Genomic DNA, 22,058 nt, shown 5'->3' on the forward strand with positions numbered 1-22,058 from the left:
AATCCACTCCCAAGCTAACGGAGCTTATGTTATGGCTAATTACATTGATACATTTTTTTGTAAATCCTTATATAATATACATACAAAACATCCAGATGGGTATAAATAAATATACCGTAGGAAAAATCAAGCCTGCGTCTGTACGAAGTAAGGCTAACCCACTAGAGTTTGTTGGTTTTGTTTACATTTTCTCTAAAGTACATAATAATGTAATAGGCCCAGTACTGTGTAGGTAGTTACTACGTTTGCTAGAAAAAGTAAAAACAAGCAATGGCAACACAAATGTGTAACGACTTGTATCCAGAACCGTAAAACATATTAATAAAAAAAATCCTAATGTCAACTTCAGTCTACGTCAACTGTCAAATCGTCAACAAGTAAACTCAGTGAGCAATCTCAAAATATTACAAACAGTAGTTTTTATTAAAATTAATACCTATAGTTAATAATTAAATGCTTTAAATCAAAGTGCAGTCAAAATGACGAGCATATCATCCTATAATAATGTCACAGTGGTCACAGGTGAAGTGGAATATCCCGCAAATGATCCTGCCTCGGGTGCCTTCTTCCAGCCGGATTATAAAAAGTAATATTACCATTTATTGTTAGTCTAGTCTTAAAGTCCCATAATTCCTCGATAATGGATAACTAATTATTCTTATTCAGCTTCAGTAGTATAATAGATTACTTAGCTGAAGATAGCTAGCTAAACTAATAAAAGAATGTTAGCTAATAGGTATTAGAAAGTTCTTTTTTATTGTTTATCAGCGTACCCTGGACCTAGTTTTTTTTTATTATTTAGCATCATGCCCAGGACCTAGGACCTTCTAATTTTAAGAATGTTTTTAACAAAAATACCAGCATCTGCTTTGTCAGTTTTTTAATGCAATATTTTTTATGATTAAAAAAAATACTCTTGTATAAAAACCTAATTAATAAAGTGTTATTTATAAGTGTCTTGAATTATTATAAATATTGCTAATTATGAGTAACTGTATGAATTGAAAACTTAAGATTATAATAATACAAATCACTTTAAATTATACCTATTATTATATAATATATATTTTATTTGTAAAGCTATTAATTCTGTGCTTTATTTTCCTACTAACTGAGCCCGTGGGTCATCTGCTATGTTCGGACAAGGGATTATTAACAACTATGTTATTTTTTAATGACTGTAAATGATTATAAATGTAAAATAACAAAAAAATGTGCCACTTGAATGAAAGAATGAGAATGAGCTGAACTTTATGGTAGGAATAGTAATAAAAAAGTATGATATGCCTAAGGCAGTTGGTATGAACATTTGTATCCATGGGTATGTTTATTTGTATTGGTCTGGGTGTTTTCTATGTTTATTATATATTTACAAAAAGAGTGTGTTTAAGTATGACAACCTCGGTGGTCTAGCAATCTAGCACACCACTTTAGATCCGATGGTTGCGGGTTCGCTTCAACGCACGGCACAAACATTTGTATTCATGAGTATGATTGTTTGTATCGGTCTGGGTGTTTTCTATGTATAATATGTATGTATTTATGAAAAAAATATCTATGTACTTGTATCAGTTATCTAGTACCCGTAACACAAGCTTTAGACAGCTTAACTCAGGTCTAGATAGTGCTGTGTGAATTATCCTGAGATTTAAAAAAAAAAGTATTTAAATGAGATGTGCAGTATCTATAACAGAAGCTTTGCTTAGTTTAGCACTAGATGGTGCTGTATAAACTGTCATAAACAATTATTATTATGACTATGTGGATATAATAACAGAACACCTTTTTATAATCTGTGTGATTTATTAAATTTTGTTTCATTATTTCACAGGAATGATGATCTGAAAATGATGCTGGATGGATCTAAAGACTCTTTAAAGTTAGAGGCTATGAAAAGGATCATTGGCATGATAGCAAAAGGAAGAGATGCATCTGATTTGTTAGTATCAGATATATTATTATCCATTTGTCTATGCTTTATGACATACTTTTTTTATACTATGTTAGTGGCAAAAAGCATATAAATAAAATATTATTATAATGTTCATTTGGGACAAACAATATAGAATGTTTAGGTAGGTAGACAACAAACAAAAGACAAAGACAAAATACATCTATGTGGATACCTAAATCTCACATATTGATATTAAAACTAGCTGTCTCGGCAAACATTGTTTTGCCTTAAAATAAAGAAAAAATTTAGTGATGGACTACCCCTAACATTTAGGGGGATGAAAAATAGATGTTGGCCGATTCTTAGACTACGCTCACAAAATTTCATGAGAATCGGTCAAGCCGTTTCGGACGAGTATGGGAATGAAAACTTTGACACGAGAATTTTATATATAAGATGTACAGTTGCAGTGATGAATACGAAAGAGCAGCATACAAGTTTCTTGCTCATTCTTCTTGTGATGAGACAGCATTCCTAATTAGCCTTAGTTTAAAAAAATAGCTATGACAATTCAATAATTTATTTAAATCAAAGGATTTTCTATTCTGGAACAACAATGCATAAATGGTATTTGTTGATTGTGTTAAAGCTGCTTTCTGTTTGCTTTGGGAGAAGTGGAAATTTTGTACTTAAATTTAAATGAAACCACGTTGTGTCTTCACGGTTGTATTTTGGCGACTGATTGTAATGTACACAAACGGTGGCCGGCCGGCAGAAACACATAACTGTAACTGCGGTCCGATATAGACCAACCAGTATTAAACAACAGTTAATTAACATGCACTGTTCATGTATATAGTAAAAACATGTGTAGTAGTTTATATTATTAACTTTTGGAATTGGTCTAATATTACTATTATTTTTAGAGCTTGCCAAAAAGCTGCCTGTTATTGTTTTATTTTTATAGATATTATATTATATTATTTATATATGAGGCTGTCTATAATGAATGATTCATTATAGACAGCCTCGATGGTCTAGCAGTTTAACATATCACCTTACTTCAGATGTCGCGGGATCGATTCCCACAGAAACATTTGTATTCATGAGTATGATTGTTTGTATCGGTCTGGGTGTTTTCTATGTATTGTATGTATATTTATTTACGAAAATCTCTATATTTGTATCATTTGTCTAGTACCCATAACACAAGCTTTAGCCAGCTTAACTTGGGTCTTGAAGGCACTGTGTGATTTGTCCTGAGATTATTATTATTATTATTCCAGATTTCCAGCAGTAGTGAAGAATGTAGTATCAAAGAACATAGAAGTGAAGAAATTGGTGTATGTTTATCTGGTGAGGTATGCTGAAGAGCAACAGGATCTGGCGCTCCTATCCATCAGTACTTTCCAACGAGCACTAAAAGTGAGTGTTCTACATTTTTTTTCAGATCAGGGCCTTCATATGAAATTGAGCTAGCTGTATACCTATAAATTCTATAATAAAACTAGCTGACCCAGCAAATGTTGTTTTGCCATATAAATTAATCAGTTATCCGGCTCGAAGGACAATATTGGAGAGTTACGGATTTCTCAGTGGATTATTATAGCGATTGTAAATAACATTACATAATTGTGGTTAAATGAAAATAATTTGCTTCCATATATTGTGAAAGGATCGATTATAAAGAAAAATCAAAACAACAGTGACATTTTAAAATATAGGACTTTAAAAAAGTATTAACAATGAGGTAATATGTTGGTGTAGGTTACAAAATTAGTGTTATGTTACGTATTTTTCCGTATTGTGAGTTACTTATTCGGCTTCTATGTTCCACTGTAAATCAACACGACGCTAATTTTAGTCATGGCATAACGTTGACATAACATTAGCGGTGCTCGCCCACAATCACCACCGCGTCAATGTGCGTGTAAGGGACCCACTTACACAAACAGTAACGCGGAGATGATACTGCACAATGGTGGTTAATATATTTGTATTTTATTTAATTTTCTTATTCTTTTTCAAGTAACCCAATATGAGACCAATTTAATGCATTGTTTTAATTTCGTTTATTTTATACTAGCTGTTCCCGCGACTTCATCCGCGTGGAATTTAACTTTATTTTTCTAAAATGAAAGAACTTTTCTAAAATAAAAGTAGCCTAAGTTACTCCTTATTACATCAGCTACCTGCCAAAAAAAGTCCCGTCAAAATCGGTCCAGCCATTTCAGAGATTAGCCGGAACAAACAGACAGACAGACAGACAAAAATTGTATAAAATGTTATTTTGGTGTATGTACCGTAATAACCGTATTTTACTACATACATATGAATATAATTCATATGTATGTAGTAAAAAATGGTTATTTCAATATTACAAACAGACACACCAATTTTATTTATATGTATAGATAATAATTTATATGCTGCTGTTAGTATCGTCATTGTTGTATCGTAATGTGTGATGTAATAAATGTTATTATATTCTATACAATTCTTTATGCCATATCATAAAAAAACACATTTTTTTAATTTAAGTTTCATCTAAATTATGACGCTCTTTCGTTCTCAACAGGACCCAAATCAGCTGATCCGTGCTAGTGCCCTCCGCGTGCTGTCCTCCATCCGTGTGCCGATGATAGTGCCGATTGTGATGCTGGCCATCAGGGACTCCGCCAGCGACATGAGTCCGTACGTGAGGAAAACTGCCGCTCATGCCATACCAAAACTTTACAGGTAACATTTCTGTCACATTTCAACATAATAAAAATGTGTTAAACTGCAAGACCACTGAAACTGACTATTACAAATATTGTTGCAGCCTTGACCCTGAGCAGAAGGAAGAGCTGGTGGCTATAATAGACAAGCTGTTATCAGATAAGGCACCGCTCGTTGTAGGGTCCGCTGCGATGGCCTTCAACGAAGTGTGCGGCGACCGCATGAGTCTCATACACAGGAGCTACAGGTAATTCAAAATATCTTTATTCATGTAGGTCTATTACAGACTCTTATGATATGTCAAATCTACCGTCAGTTCGGAATGATTTCCAGATGAGAAGAACTGACAAGAAACTCAGCTCGTATTCTTTTCAAATAAATATTGTACATGTTTACAATAATACAGATTAATTTTTAAATTTAAACTTAATCTATATATAATTCTCACGTTTTAACAAAAAACTTTGTACAACTTTTTACGAAAATTGCGCGAGCGTAGTAGTATGAAATTTCACATACTTATCATTACATAGTATAAAACAAAGACACTGTCGCTGTCTGTCCGTCCCTATGTATGTTTAAATCTTTAAAACTACGCAACGATTTTGAAGCGGTTTTTTTTAATAGATAGAGTGATTCTAAGAGGATTGTTTTATATGTATAATACATATACACCCGGGCGAAACCGGGGCGAGTGGCTAGTAGTTTATATAGAGGAGGAGTGTAGAATGCTAATATTTTTTAATTATGCATAAGAAATAAAATGATTATTATATAGAAAATCATGTTATCATGTTTTGGAATCTAACTTCACTATTTACGTTTATAACGCACGCGTGTTATATGAGCTACTTTATATATAAAAAACCGTAGAAATTAGATCCACTTTACAAGCGTGTTGAAAAAAAATTTGTTATGTTGTAGGAAATTGTGCTCGTTACTAGCAGACGTGGATGAGTGGGGACAACTGGCCCTACTCAATATGCTTACGTTGTACGCGAAGACGTGCTTCCCAGACCCTAACACCGACGTAAGTAAAATTCATTATAAATTGTAACTTCTAAAACCACAATGGCCTCGGTGGTCTATTGGTGCACACTGCCATACTTCCAATGGTCGCGGGTTATATTCCTTGAACGCTGCAAACGTTTGTATGTGTTGTAGTAATAAGAAAAAAGACTAGGTAAACGGAGAAATAGTAAAGTTTAAACACGTTCTATCATAAATTACATACCTCTTGAAGAATTATAACAGGGACGTGGATAATACTAGCACAACTATATATTGCACCATCAGGAACACCCACAATTAATTCCCAAAAATCCTCAAGCACTAGTCAAAACTCTTCATCTTCTTACCGTCAAAGGTCGGGACGATAGTCACCACCATATGTTAATATATATTTTCTCCGTTTACCTAGTCTTTTTTTTCTTATTACTACAACACGTTATCAGCGCGATTTCAACAAGCTCAATACATATCAGATTAGCCAGTAACAAGAGTATGCATGAGTATAATTGTTTGTAACGATCCGGCCCGCCCTATCTCGCGTTCTTCAATCAAGAAGCTCGCTTCGCCTTTTTGTAATTATGTAATTAAAGCTCGCGCATTTCCGCGTACTGCAATCGTGAAGCTCGCTTCAGTGCCTTTTGGTAGTAACTATCATTGCCAAATGACGGATTTAGAACTATGGACCAGACATAATTATAGAGGTATTGATTATTTATAAAAGTTAACCGTGACATTGGAAAATAAAATCTATGGAATATATGAAGTGATATATAACATACGCACTATCACGCGCGAAAGTGAACAAAGAATAGATAAAGTAATATGCAATCATTCACGATTATGCGCACTAGCTTTCCTGCGCAAATCGCTCCAGATCGCGTGAAAGAACGTGTCGTGTAAAAGCAGCTAATAACACCTAATTACACACTTACAGTCATACAACAGCGATAGCGAGACTGAGAAGCCGTTCTACGAGTCGTCGAGCGATGAGGGAGAGGAGGCGCAGGACGGGGACGGGGAGACCAGGGGGGCGGAGACCGAGGGCGGCCAGCGTGGAGCCCGACCTGCGGCTGCTGCTGCGCGCCGCCAAGCCGCTGCTGCAGAGCAGGAACTCAGGAGTTGTGATGGCCGTCGCGCAGCTCATGTACCACTGCGGACCAGGTCAGTGCATGTTTAAATGTAAATGTAAGTTAGACTACATTTTCCGCAATGAGTCTCTCATCTTGGCCGTTGTGCGTGTACAAACTACTAGAGTAGCCAGCCAAGTTCCTTCTAGAAGCGTAGAAGTTTCCTTGTTTCATTCATAGAATAAGAATCATTTATTGCTGCCAATCAAATTATATAAAAGAAATACATTTAAATGATACTTAATTAAAAGCACCAAAAGGTCCCGGTTCAGCGTGTGCCGACAGGATCCTCCTATGCGGCGCTGGTTTTTAACCGGACCCTTCTCTATCAGTTTAGCAGATAATTTATAAAATAAAATAAATATATAGACATCTTATCTTTTACATACAGGGTGTATGTATGTGTAGGATATAGGATTTTATTGAGTTTTAGGGTATTGTCAGGTACTTAAACCTGTAGCCCTGCGACCTAAATAGATCTATTGTGCTCGCTCTTTCTTCCAAAGTTCGCTACCTAGATCCGTCAGGGACAAGAATATATATTCTTAGGAGCGATTTTTTTATCTCCTTATAGTAGGGTGTAAACTTTCCAAAGAAGATATTTTCTTTTATGTATGAGTGGGATATAATCACATAGGATGTGAATGAAAAATCTGGTCAAGTATCGAAAATCTAAGAAATAATATATACCGAGAAATTTAAATCGCGCGCGCTCCTAATGGCGCGTTAAAGAACGTGTCGTGTAAAGAAAGGTATTAGTTTTTACTAAGAGTTCACTTCCCCGCAAGTTAGGAGTTAGCTATAGGGTCGGTAGTCGACATTAGTGAGAGTCCGTGTGGTGCCCGCAGGCCAGGAGTTAGCTATAGGGTCGGTAGTGGACATTAGTGAGAGTCCGTGTGGTGCCCGCAGGCCAGGAGTTAGCTATAGGGTCGGTAGTCGACATTAGTGAGAGTCCGTGTGGTGCCCGCAGGCCAGGAGTTAGCTATAGGGTCGGTAGTGGACATTAGTGAGAGTCCGTGTGGTGCCCGCAGGCCAGGAGTTAGCTATAGGGTCGGTAGTGGACATTAGTGAGAGTCCGTGTGGTGCCCGCAGGCCAGGAGTTAGCTATAGGGTCGGTAGTGGACATTAGTGAGAGTCCGTGTGGTGCCCGCAGGCCAGGAGTTAGCTATAGGGTCGGTAGTGGACATTAGTGAGAGTCCGTGTGGTGCCCGCAGGCCAGGAGTTAGCTATAGGGTCTGTAGTGTACAGTGTGAGAGTCCGTGTGGTGCCCGCAGGCCAGGAGTTAGCTATAGGGTCGGTAGTGGATATTAGTGAGAGTCCGTGTGGTGCCCGCAGGCCAGGAGTTAGCTATAGGGTCGGTAGTGGACATTAGTGAGAGTCCGCGTGGTGCCCGCAGGCCAGGAGTTGTCTCCGGTGGCGAAGGCGATGGTGCGGCTGCTGCGCGCGCCGCCCGAGGTGCAGAGCGTCGTGCTCACATCCGTCGCAGCGCTCACGCTCTCCAAGCGGGTACCGGACACAGTACCACATACGATATACATCATGCACCCTTCACCATACATCATACACCACGCGCCATACACAGCAAATAAGACGAGGATCGAAATTACGACGGCCTGTGCCGAGATTCGAACCCTAGAGGTGCCCTCGCACTAAAGTCGTATCCATCGGGCAGGAGTTATTTAGCGAGTTTGGAGTGCCATCTCCACTCGGTCCCTATTGTCCGATGAAGCCGTATAGTCTAGTTGCGGCCGACAGCATTAGAGTAGTCCAAAAAAATCGTACACCATACATCGTACAACATACACCATGCACATTCAGTCTTACCTAATGTCTCTACCATCCTACCTATAGAAATAATACTTATCTTTATACAGTGACGGCCTCGGGTCTACCCTATTATCACACCTCTGTACTTCCGATGGTTGCTAGTTCAATTACTCGTAAAGTGCAAACGTTTATACTTATGAGTATAATTGTGTGTATGGGTTTGGATGTTCTCAGTATATATTAGGTTATATAAATACAAATGTTTGCATCGTGCGAGGAATCGAACTCGCAACCAACAAAAACAAAGCATTGTGTTTTTTTTTTGGAGTACCTACTCTAATGCTGTCGGCCGCATCTGGCCTTTACAGCTTACAGCTTACAGCTACAGCTAGCTTTACAGCTTACACCGGACGATAGGGGGCGAGTGCAGATGGCACTCCAAACCAAGGAAGGACGTATGGAGCGGCTGAAGGCCAACTCCTGCCCGATGGATACGACTTTAGTCTGAGGGCACCTCTAGGGGTTCAAACTTCGGCTCAGGCCGTCGTAATATTTGAATTGGACTCTTAACCGCTAGAGGCCGTATAAATTGATATAACGTTAAAATTGAATAATTCTTTAACAGTCACTATTCGAACCATTCCTGAAGTCATTCTTCGTTCGTACCTCCGACCCTACTCACATCAAGCTACTCAAACTGGAGATCCTCACCAACCTGGCCACGGAAGCCAGTGCCCCAGTGGTACTGAGGGAGTTCCAGACCTACGTGTCTTCAAATGATAAGGTTTTCGCCGGAGCAACTATCCAGGCGATCGGGCGCTTAGCTGTTCAGATTCAATCAGAAACCGAGACCTGTCTCAATGGGCTACTGCATCTGTTATCCAGCAAAGATGGTAAGATGATTTTTATTAATACAGTAAAAACCTGGTTAAGTGGAACGTGAATAACCGGTATTATTGAGAGCTGCAATGAAGTCCCAGTACTTTTTCATTGAATTACCTCTGTTAATGGGACTTTATGAACCTGGTTAAATGAGATTTGAAATCTAATATTTTTCGATGTTTACGTCTATAATTGGGAGTCTGTAGCTGAATTCCGCGCTGAATATTTGTGGTCTCACGTATTATTGTATTATTGTAATACTCATTAAATTCTACTAATTAAACAAAATAACATAAGCCTATTAAGCAATGAGGACTTTCTCAAAATAACAAGTTTTGAAAAGCAAAGAAAGCAATCAAAGACGAATCCTATAATTTAGTTGATATAGCTAATATAGATTAAGTTATAGGATTCGTCCTCCTAACTAGATGATTACCGCTTAAATTAGACCTTTTTTTTCTGAAAATGTGTAAGCAAAAGTAACAAGCAAAATAACTAATTATAAATTACCTAATTTGTTAAAATAAAGTGTTACTGGAGCGGGAACACAACTACTTATTTTTAATAAAAACCAAATACTAGTAAAAATGTGTATTCTTCCCAAAAGGGCTCACAGCGAGAAGTAACAAAACAATTCTAGTCAAAAATGACATATAAAAAAAATCAAAAATATAAAGTTTATAAAAAGAATGATAGACAAGCTGCCAGTAACATAAAGGATTAATATATGTACGGAAACCCGTACAATACTATATGTTTATATACATTGCATTTATATAAATATTATACTATGTGTCATTTGTCTAAAAAGTAATAAAATCAGTATGTATCAATAATAGTGCTTATGGATACGTACTGATTTTATTACTTTACAACGGAACGTATGTTTGAATCAACCTCATATATCATCATTTTATCTAAGAATAAATCCCCTACATTTTTTGGTCCTTCGAGCCGAATAAAACAAGGTAAAATGGTGAATGGTGTGTACGCAGAGTGGGTGGTGTGCGAGGCGGTGGTTGTGGTGAAGAGGGTGGTAGGTGGCGGGGCCAGCTCCGCACGTGCTGCCGTCGCACGCGCCGCGCGACTGCTAAGGGCCGACAGGTACACCTTAACTAATTCATATTTATAACATTTTTTAAGTAATCGGAGAGGCAAAGAAGGTTCCGGGCCACATTATCATGCGATATCCGTGACTCATGCGTTGCCGTTGATATTAGTCTTTTAACGTGTAAGTCACTGCTCAGTTTGCAGTCTATAATCGAAGCAGCTCACAAAGCGAGCTACTCGGTGGACGAAATAGGTTAGGCTGAGGTACCCCCTGCAGATACCTCATCGCAGTCTGCCTCTGGTGAATTCGTTTGTTATTTTTTATAGCCTTCCATTTACAGCAAACTGTCATGAGAATTTTGGAAATACTGGCATGTGGATTTAAGAAAGTAGAGTCTATAATCCACGATCCGAGGTCAGACGTAGTAGGTGTGTGGCTTGCTTCAGGTTGGCAGGAGCGGCTCGCGCGGCGGCCGTGTGGCTGGTGGCCGAGCACGGCGCCTCCCGGCCCCGCGCCGCCGCCGTGCTGGCGCACCTCGCCTCCGCCTTCGCCGATCAGGTACCGACAATGTGCGGCTGGCGGCCGAGCACGGCGCCTCCCGGCCCCGCGCCGCCGCCGTGCTGGCGCACCTCGCCTCCGCCTTCGCCGATCAGGTACCGACAATGTGCGGCTGGCGGCCGAGCACGGCGCCTCCCGGCCCCGCGCCGCCGCCGTGCTGGCGCACCTCGCCTCCGCCTTCGCCGATCAGGTACCGACAATGTGCGGCTGGCGGCCGAGCACGGCGCCTCCCGGTCGTCACCGGTCCACGCGCAGGAGATCGGCGGAGCCGTGAGCTAATTAGATCGATGACTGTAAGTAACTAACTGAAGTAACTGAAGTAGACTGTCGTCCCCGGCAGGAGGAGCTGGTGAAGCTGCAGCTGCTGTCGCTGGCGGTGAAGCTGCACGTGGCGCAGCCGGCGGCGGGCGCGCTGTGCCGGTACGTGGCGGCGCTGGCGCGGTACGACGCCAGCTACGACGTGCGCGACCGCGCGCGCCTGCTGCGCCGCTTCCTGCAGCCCCGCGGACACCTCGCCGCGCGCGCCGCACACGTCTTCTGCCCCGACAAGCCCAAGCCGCAAGTCCACAGCACCTTCAGAGGTGAGCCGGTAGCTTCGTTTCGATGAAGAATCCGTCGTTACTTTTAGATGATATCTCCACTGTTCGGTGCCTCACCAGGGCGTATCGTTACCGCATGCGAATGCGCTACTAATGCGCTATATGTTTATACATAAGAGAAGGAACTTTATTCTATTATAGTAATTGGGTACTTAAGTATCATAATATAAGTATATACCAAATATTTTATTTAAGGCATCGCGTTCATGAGAACACGTTAGTTGTCTGGAATATTACTCTAGTAGTATCCGGCTCGAAGGACTATAATAATTGTTTTGCTTCCGAATTTAGCAAGAATTAAACCACCGGTTTAGATATAACGTATCTGTAATAAAAGCAGTTACTACAAACACTATCACAAATTAACTACTAGAGCGCAATCTGTAGTCGAATATTACTATTAGTTAGCCAGATAGATTGTGTTCTTCTTTACAAGTACTATATTGGATTGTACATCGATTACGTACCTGTGTTTAGACCGGCAGCAGTTCACGGTGGGCTCGCTGTCGATGTACACGGGCTCGGCCGCCAGCGGGTACCGGCCCCTCCCGCCCGCGCCCCCGCACGCCCAGCACGGGGCCCTGCGGGACGTGGGGCCCCCCGCGGGGCCCGCCGCCGCCCCGCGCGCCCCCGCCGCCCCACAGGTACACCGCACGCCCTGCACGGGGCCCTGCGGGACGTGGGGCCCCCGCGGGGCCCGCCGCCGCCCCGCGCGCCCCCGCCGCCCCACAGGGACACCGCACGCCCTGCACGGGGCCCTGCGGGACGTGGGGCCCCCGCGGGGCCCGCCGCCGCCCCGCGCGCCCCCGCCGCCCCACAGGTACACCGCACGCCCTGCACGGGGCCCTGCGGGACGTGGGGCCCCCGCGGGGCCCGCCGCCGCCCCGCGCGCCCCCGCCGCCCCACAGGTACACCGCACGCCCTGCACGGGGCCCTGCGGGACGTGGGGCCCCCCGCGGGGCCCGCCGCCGCCCCGCGCGCCCCCGCCGCCCCACAGGTACACCGCACGCCCTGCACGGGGCCCTGCGGGACGTGGGGCCCGCCGCCCCACAGGTACACCGCACGCCCTGCACGGGGCCCTGCGGGACGTGGGGCCCGCCGCCCCACAGGTACACCGCACGCCCTGCACGGGGCCCTGCGGGACGTGGGGCCCCCCGTCGCCCCGCGCGCCCCCGCCGCCCCACAGGTACACCGCACGCCCTGCGAGACGTGGGGCCCCCGCGGAAATACGCCGCCGCCCCGCGCGCCCCCGCCGCCCCACAGGTACACCGCACGCCCTGCACGGGGCCCTGCGGGACGTGGGGCCCCCCGCGGGGCCCGCCGCCGCCCCACAGGTACACCGCACGCCCTGCACGGGGCCCTGCGGGACGTGGCGCCCCCCGCAGCATATAACACGAGCCCTGCTTAGCTCGAGACTAAATGGCGATTTGTAGATTGCCCTAAAATATTATGATTATTATTATAGAAAAATAATCTTATTAGATATTTTTTCTTACAGAAAGATAAAAGCTTTTATTCGGAGCCGGAGAGCAGTTCCTCAGGGTCGGCATCATCTTCATCCGAATCCAGCAGCTCTGAAGAATCTTCTGATGAGTTAGTACCATTCACATAAAATATATATTTTATATTTATTAGGAGGCTTTATAAGTAGACCTTTAAACTGTTCGCGACTTCGTTTACGCAGCGCACGCAACGAAAGCCCTCAAAATTTGAATAATATTCTAAGGTTACCGTGTTCAAACAAACAGACAAACAAACTCTTCATCTTTATAATCTTAGTATAGATAAAGAAGTTTGTGCGTATTGATCTATAGTTTTAATTATTAATAGGATATTCGTGATAGTTTGTAATTCTAATCGCATAAAAAAAAATATTTCAGAGAAGAAAGCAACGACGAAGATAAGAAACCAGTGCAGAACAAGCAAAAACAGACCAACAATTACAGGTACGTTCAAGAACAAACACTCATTCAAACAGTTTAACAGCACATTGTACTTAGTCGTTGCCTCGTCTTCATCCCATTATTTGTGGTCGGCGTATTATGTCTTCTTCTTCCACTGATAGGGATCAGATATTACGGCCGAAAGGATATCGGCCGTTATGTCTGAGCTTTCTTTTTATTCATATCATCCGTTTTTTTTTTTTCAAAATCAAATCCAAAAATTCAAAATATCTTTATTCATGTAGGTCTATTACAGACTCATATGATATGTCAAATATACCGTCAGTTCGGAATTATTTCGAGATGAGAAGATCTGACAAGAAACTCAGCTCGATGTTTTTTTAAATGTTGTACATATTTACAATAATACAATTTCATTTAAATTCAAATTTGGGAGAAAAGAGTGCCCACCAGCATATGCTATTGAAGAAAAAAAACAAAGAATCTAAGCAGTGATCGCAACCTGAACAGACCAGTCCCCACAAGCAGCATCCGTTCACGAGTATGACGGATGAGCCAGCCATCATTGCACTCAACCATATTAGAGGGAATACATCGACCCGACCCAACACGCCGCCACAAGTTTGAACTTTATAGCGAGCATGACTGTTACAAGTTACTCCACTATGTCATTTAACAGTACTTCTGTAGCTTTACATTGCAACGCGGTGGTTATCTTCATCACTATAGCGATATATATGTAAGATTATGTGTATAATCCAATATCTAATATGATCTATTTTGTAAATAGCGCCATCTAGTATTTATAGACCGAACCAAGTTTGTCATAAGATAACCATTACCCCCGCTTCTCTCCCTACTACACTGACTTCGGTCTATAAATAAGGAGGTCGGTAGTTGAATAATCCTCTTTCGTTGGATGAACCGCGGCATTCAGTCGACGAGCGCAGAGCGTGACGGTTGTGTTTTGGATACTAAAGTGAATTGTATTAGAAATGGGTTTATCCCGGTCTTAGTTGGGCCTGGAGAGCAGCTGCAAGTAGTGAAGGTGAGTGTTTAATGCATTATAAAGGGGCCTCTTAAATTTACACCCGTGACACAAGACACGGGCGCTACTTGGGGTTTCCCTTGCGGTAGCCGGCTTCAAAGCCATCGTCTATACTAAAGTGAATTGTATTAGAAATGGTGAATTTATCCCGGTCTTAGTTGGGCCTGGGGGGAAGCTGCAAGTAGTGAAGGTGAGTGTTAATGAATTATAAAGGGGCTTCTTAAATTTACACCCGTGTCACAAGTCACGGGCGCTACTTGGGGTTTCCCTTGCGGTAGCCGGCTTCAAAGCCATCGTCCGGTATCAATAAACCCGATCTTACATATATGATGTGATTAGGTGTCGCTACATATATTTGTTTATTGTAGTTTATAGGTAGTGAGTATACAGGTGATATAATTGTACTATTTATTGTACATTAGTAAATTTATTAGATAGAGTGCTACAAGGCTTATTAATAATGCGTATGTACATTCGACGTGGAGTCGGGACGTAGACTGACTTTATACCTCAACTTAAATTTATGTTATCTGGAGAGGTAAACTGATTCGAATGTGCAGAACACTGACAGAAATATTGTAAGTGTAGGCACAACTTTTATGTTTATTTTAAGTACTTTATATATATATATATATAAACTCATTAAACGATTACTTAAATTACAAACAGGCATAGCAATAGTTGTTCATGCACGAGAACATTTCGTTTAATTTAATGTTACACATAGACGTCTGTATAAGCATAAAATGCAAATAAACTGTCTTAAAAAAAAAGAAACCAAGTCGTGTTTTGAATCGAATCTATAATATATACTGTATTGGACGGTAGGCAAAAATATTAATTACAAAATATTTCATGTTCTAAGCTGCTAAATTGAATAAAAGATTTCTGAATTTGAATTGGTTTCCTTTGCATAATATACTAAGACTGTCTGTTACCTCGCACCTTCTCATTTACAAAATTTAATATACTACATTTAATATATATTTTTTTTATCATGCAACCCCTCAATGTACTGAAGATTCATATTTATGAGCAGGTCGTCGTCGTCGGGCTCAAGCGAGAGCGGAAGCGAGTCGGGCGACAGTGAGAGCGAGTCGGATAGCGAGGCGGACAGCGGAGACGGGGATTCACAACATAGCGACGACAAGGTAGTCTATAGTTAAGGTGATTTACTATTTAATTATCTTAAACTGTACATTCTCAAAAACAATTACACAATAAAAGAAAAAAGAGAGAGTGAGAGAGTAAAATCTCTTATGCCCAATTTACACTCGGCCAGAGTAGGCAGGGAAGTGAGCAGCGCAAGAGTGGAAACACTTCCCATGCCATTGGCGCTGCAACTCGCGCTGCCCGGCGCTCCCTCGATTGTCGGTTTTTCGTGCGCGAGTCAAAAGACTGGCAGCGTGTTTTTACATTCAGCCCTCTCGCTCAGTTGTCGCCCGGCTATATTTCCGGCAGTGCGAGTGGTAGGGGAAGCGGCTGAATGTAAACGTAGCGTAGATCATAAATAAAATGGCGATTACTGGAATCATTTCTAATAATAATAATATCGCTAGATAGCGCCATCTAGTCTTAAGTTTGCTTAACTTAAAACTAGATGGCACTTGTCTTTTTTCTTATGTATGATATTGGAATTGTGCATCCGCCTGCGCTAACGGTATACGCTAGCGAGGCACCAGTGCAGGATTATAAATTGAGTCAGATCGGTTAGCTCATTGTGGCAAATTCACCAGGAATTTAACATGATGGTTTCCAGGAGGACCCGCATTGTGGTCAACCTGACTTAATACATTATTATCAAAAGGGTTTTTAATCCACATTACTAACAATTCTATTCCCCTGGTTATATGTATATATTAGAATGGTGCATCTGCCTGCGCTAACGGTATACCTTGGCGGAGCATGATATGATGATGAGCAGTGAACAATGATCGCATGAGCATATATTCATTAATTACAATTCATTGTGGGTTTGATGAAAGTAGTATATTTTCTCCCGGGCCTCGTACGGGACACTGCCGATTATCAGAGGTGCTATGCTATGCCGTCGATTTGGGCGTATGTGTCACAGCAGACTCGTAATGTAATCTCCGATTAAACAAAATGGTGGGTACAGGAGGATGAACCACCGGCGAGGAGGGCTCCAGCGAGAGAACAGCAGAAGAACGAGAAGTCGAACCTGGAGCTGCTGCTGGAGCTGGACGAGGCGGCCAGCGCGCTGCCGACCATCACGCCCACCTGCGGAGGACTGCTGTCGCCACTCACCGCGCCCACGGCGGGGACAGCTGACGGTAACTGTTTTTTTTTTATTGGAATTAGAAGCTAGGTAGGCTAAAACATCATAGGCGATGGGATACTTTGCTGATTTCTTATTTTGAATAGAATTATTCTACGTTCGTACAAATAACTTATTTTGAATGCATGGAAACGAGCTGGATAAAAAGATAAAGGATTCCAAGACAATAAATTATGATAATATAAATTAAAAATAATAAAACTAGCTGGAACTAATATTAGTTTGGGTGCCTTTTATGTATAATATACATAATATTAATAATACATAAACCTGGAAAATTAATACAGGGCCTTTAAGTCCCTCGGTAAGCAGAGCTTGTGTTATGAATACTAGAAAACTGATACAAATACTTAGATATTTTTAAATATATCTATGTATCTGTCTAGTATCCATTTATATAGTACCCATAACACAAGCTTTAACTAGCTTAACTTGGATCTAGATTGCACTGTGTGAATTGTCCTGAGATTATTATCGTTATCGTTTCATTAACTCGGTTTTTGCCGATTTTTATGCTTATTTTTATTATTATTAGTTATAAAATTGTAACAGATTTGTATGGATGTACAGCAACAGAGAATGCGATCACCCCCGTGGGCCCGTCGTTCGTGTCGGCCCCGTACGCTGCAGAGGAGCTAGTAGGACTCGTGTCGTGGGGCGGCCTCGTGGCTCACCGACGGTGGCCTCGCACGCCGCACCTCTACTCGCACCGGTTGTGCTCGGTAGTGGTCATATTCACCAACCACACGCCGCGGGACGTCACCAACATCAGGATCAATAAGAAGGTAACGACTCCGGCATCCTTACCTTACGAATGTACTGTTACGGAATGGGTCGAAAGATATTTTAAGAAAAACTATTATTTAAATGTTAAGTGAGGATCGGTAATAGCCAGGGTACTTTTATTATGGATGATGAATGGTGCACTCGTTTGTGCTATCGGTATACAGTATACACTGACGGGTCACCCGTAGAGGATGATAAAATGAGCATGAGGGTTTATCACGATGGTTTCTAAGAGGAACCGTGTGGAGATCAACTTGACATGGTACATTGCTAGCAATGGCATCACTAGTCCAAATTACTAACATTCCACTCCCCCCCCGCAGCCAGGTTACTGATACGGAGTGTGTCGTAAGAAAGTTTAAAAAAAATCCATTTTAAGCAGAAAACGCGTCTTAGGTGAAGATTAATAAGAGACTAACTTTTTCATTCCCTGTGACTTAGCCGACACCGCAAGTACTTGGAAAGGAATGAATAAATTAATATTGTCATATTAATACAATAACTAACACGGTGTTTTCGGAACTGTTCTTAAGAACTGTGTTTGTCAAATTGTAACAGTACCTTAGGTACCCCTGTAGTTACTCCCGGACCTTAGCCAAGAGTTGATGAGTTTAAAAGTTATATGAAGTTAATGACAAAAGAAATTTTCTTACAATACGGCATGAGTTAATAATGTCGGCTTTTTGTAGTTCTACCGTAAAGGAGGAAATTTGCAGCATTTCTAGATGTTTCCTAAGACTTTGTGGTATAATTCCTGTGGGTGACAAAACTATTGGTTTTACAGATCGAAGTTTAGAGGTACATGTCATACTTACCAAGTTATTATTATTATTATTATTTATAAAATTCAGACGCTGACTGGTTCACGCGCTATCCACGATTTCGCCCCCGTAGCGGTACTGGAGCCAGTCGCCAACGCGACCGTCATACTCGGGATCGACTTCGCGGACACCATACAGCCTATCGAGTTCACCATGGCCTGCTCCTTAGGTAACTAACAATTGTTGTATGTACTAACTACTATATTATAAATGTCCAAATGTATGTCTACATGTTACCTCTTAACGTATGTTACATATGTATTACACATAATTTTTAATATTATAAAATTTATTTGTTAATTTTAGAAACATAAATGAAGAAACTTACATTTACGAAGAAATCGCTAGGCAATTGTTATTGTAACCCAAATTCCAAATCATTCTAATAAAGATTTTTATAACACAATGTTATTAATAAAACAATTAAGAAATTGCTTGTTTCATTAAATTTGGCATGAAAATCTAGCATTGTATTTAAATGAACCGGAGCGATAGGGTGAAAATCGTCTAGTCTATTTTCGAATTAACCCCTTAACAGTCAAATTGTCCCCCTATGGGGCGTGGGCCACACGTAGAAAAATATTTAGACCGTCCGGAATGTTTAGGCGTTTAGGATCCCTGTTATAGTGTTCTTTCCTTTCATTTTTTTTATAAACCCATCCTGATCTATTTATCACGTATCCCAGACCTAATAATTAGTCTCGATTGCTGACAGTCCCCTCCCCCCTTGCTCCCCCTCGGGGGAAAATCATCTCCCCCTCACTTTGGGTTCGAGAATTATATAAAATTGTATGTGTACAGGTGAAGTGGCGGTGGCGGTACGGCCGCCTGTGGGCGAACTTATCCGCGCCGTGAACATGTCCGACGAACGATGGGCCAGCGAACAACGGCTGCTGCGCGGCATGACCGAGGTTTGTCACTTATTTCATATATTCAAATTCAAAAATAATTTATGTAGGACATTTTAGCCGCTTATAAACGTCAAATTCATTTTACTAACATTTTTTACCTACCGTCCAGTTCAGTATACAGATTCAAATGAGACGAACTGGCAAAAAACTAAAGTGAATTTCTAATTTTAATAAAAAGGCCAGTTTATTTACTATGTTTTCTTATATAGGTCTCTATATTTAACATTAAATGGAAATCCTGTGCATGAACAACTAATCAATTCAAATTCAAAAGTCATTTATTCATGTAGGACATTGTAGCCGCTTATTGAACGTAAATTTTTATAATTTTTCTCCTTATTTATCTATTCTATTCTATATTTTTTTCGGTATCGTCCAGTATACAGATTCAATTAAGAACTGGCAAGAAACTCAATTGAATTTCTTTTTTTTTTTTAATGCCAATTTATTTACTATGTTTACTTATATAGGTGTTTAACATTAAATGGAAATCCCGTTCCATTTACCATCATATGGGCCATATGGTAGATTGTCATCATCATAGCAAAAAAAACTTGAGGAAAAATTGTAGCTATCAAATGCAAAAAGGTTTTCTCAAATCCTTCCGCATTTTATAATCTATTCTTTCTATATGTGTAATAAAGAAATTTGTGCTGGGCCACCCTAATCACTTGGGGGTATGAAAATAGTTAACAAACTTTTCTGAGCACTACCCAGTCTACTTACAAAATTGCATGAAAATTGATTAAGCCGTTACGGGCAACTAACATTGTGACACGAGAATGTTATATATATTTATATTTATTAAGTAAATAAGAATATTTCATAAATTCGCAGTGTGAGAAGAAAGCGGCAAAGTTAGAAGACGAACAGGCGATTTCCAAACGGGTGTTCGAAACTGCAAACGTAGGTGCTATCACTACCACGGGGGATGTGTTGAGGTAATTTTTTATGGATGATAATGAAAGGGTGCATCTGCCTACGCTAACGGTTTACGCTGGCGGGGCACCAGTGGAGGAAGATAAGATGAATATGAAGTCAGGTCAGTTAGCCCTTCGTGACAAATTCAGTAGGAATTTATTACAATGATTTCCAGAAAGAATGACAGAGGTCAAACTAACATGGGACATTGCTAGCAATGGTGTTTACTAGTTCCCGTTATTAACAATTCCCTTACCCCCTGTGGAGGTAAGTTATCGTTAGTAAGAATAAAGGGCACCTATTATTAACCTAGGTAAACTTACTAAGCTAGGCTAAGTAATTTTATTTAGTACCTTGTATTATATTAGAGTTAAGAAAGATGCTCTGAAGAGTTCCAGCTAAATCGCAAACAATGATCTAATATGATGCCAGGGCAAGGGCACTGTTCCGAGGTTCCAACCTGCACCCTCCTAGGAGGGTGCGGAATTAGGGTCAGAAATTAAATTAATACTGTTGGAACTGTCATAGCTAAACGCTGTATGGACGTCAACAACTTCCTATATATTATGTAGTCGTAAACACTACAGTTTTATTAAGACTCCTGCGTTTTACGTTAATAAATACATAGAAAACACTATCACAACATCATCAACAAAACACAAACGGATACAAATAAACAATATTTGTATCGTGCGAGGAACCAAATTCGCGACCATCGAAGTGACGCGGTATGCTAGACCATTGTTAGCGTTTAATATACCTAATAATTATTTATTTATTTATTTACATCACACTAAGCGAGCTTTACAGTCTCTCAATATCTTAGGAGCTTCTATACAAATACACACAATTATAAACACAAATTACTAATACATACACACTAATTACACAAGGAAAAAAAAAGAAAAATTATACCAAATCTTAATTTTACATACTACATACATAAATAATCTACTGCCATTCATACAATCCTACGAAACTCCAGCAAATTACAAGTAAATATGTCTAGATCTGGAAAGCGACTAACTACACCGTTGAGTAGACTCAACGGTGACTAACTACACCGTTGAGTAGACTCAACGCCAGAGAAATAGGAGCCTCTTTGGCCAGCTCTGTTCTTCTCCATCAAACAAGTTTCGTATTCGTGCTTGTACGTAATTATTGGACACTCTTATGGATACTGATATTAATACAGTACAATATTATGTTTCAGGTTTGCAGGAAGAATGATATCATCTCAAGACCTAGTGTTACTGTCTGTGAAGATAGAACCGGAGTCTACGCTAGTCATAGCGAACTGTCAGAATATGGCGGTCGCTTCATTACTAGCTAATGAAGTCGCTCAAGCATTCTCCAAATCATGAGGTCCAGATAGACAAGGCAAGAATATGGTACACGCGTCCATATTATCTATGCGGCATATAACTGAACAAAACAGTGTTTTTATTTAATTAAATAACTTAATTAAGGAAGTAAGTTCTGATACAAAATACGGAAATGTTAGTAGTGTTATCTACCAGTTTAACCTTGGAATTAAACAGTAAATCAGAAGTAAATGTATCGCCATGCTTCCCATGGTTTCTTCGGGATACCATCATGATGGGTGATGGATTTCTGGTGAATTCACAAATCTATAGGCTAAAGTTAATGTCACCCTTATTCTGTCATCCTCCACTGATGTTCTGCGTTTACCATTAGTGTAGTCGGGTTCACCGTTCCATATGTAAAGATATTTCCTTACTAATATTTGTTGTGATT

General features: G+C 40.9%; 1 protein-coding gene across 1 annotated transcript; it reads left to right on the forward strand.

The window, feature by feature from the left end:
• The first annotated feature begins 367 nt into the window (after positions 1-367).
• On the forward strand, positions 368-22,050 carry LOC131854881 (AP-3 complex subunit beta-2-like). Its single transcript, XM_059206061.1, has 23 exons — positions 368-586; positions 1,832-1,939; positions 3,181-3,319; positions 4,473-4,633; positions 4,719-4,862; positions 5,540-5,645; positions 6,561-6,628; positions 6,663-6,787; positions 8,150-8,259; positions 9,146-9,413; positions 10,398-10,506; positions 10,900-11,011; positions 11,352-11,592; positions 12,088-12,254; positions 13,109-13,203; positions 13,491-13,556; positions 15,602-15,713; positions 16,682-16,856; positions 17,432-17,646; positions 18,499-18,637; positions 19,270-19,379; positions 20,217-20,320; positions 21,514-22,050. Exons 1-23 carry the CDS (start codon positions 480-482, stop codon positions 21,662-21,664), a joined length of 3,132 nt encoding a protein of 1,043 aa, XP_059062044.1. The 5' UTR covers positions 368-479; the 3' UTR covers positions 21,665-22,050.
• Positions 22,051-22,058: the final 8 nt, after the last annotated feature.

The sequence above is a fragment of the Achroia grisella genome, unplaced genomic scaffold (assembly GCF_030625045.1).
Source record: "Achroia grisella isolate CSIRO2021 unplaced genomic scaffold, CSIRO_AGI_Agris_v1 utg1248, whole genome shotgun sequence".
NCBI classification, from domain to species: Eukaryota; Metazoa; Arthropoda; class Insecta; order Lepidoptera; family Pyralidae; genus Achroia; species Achroia grisella.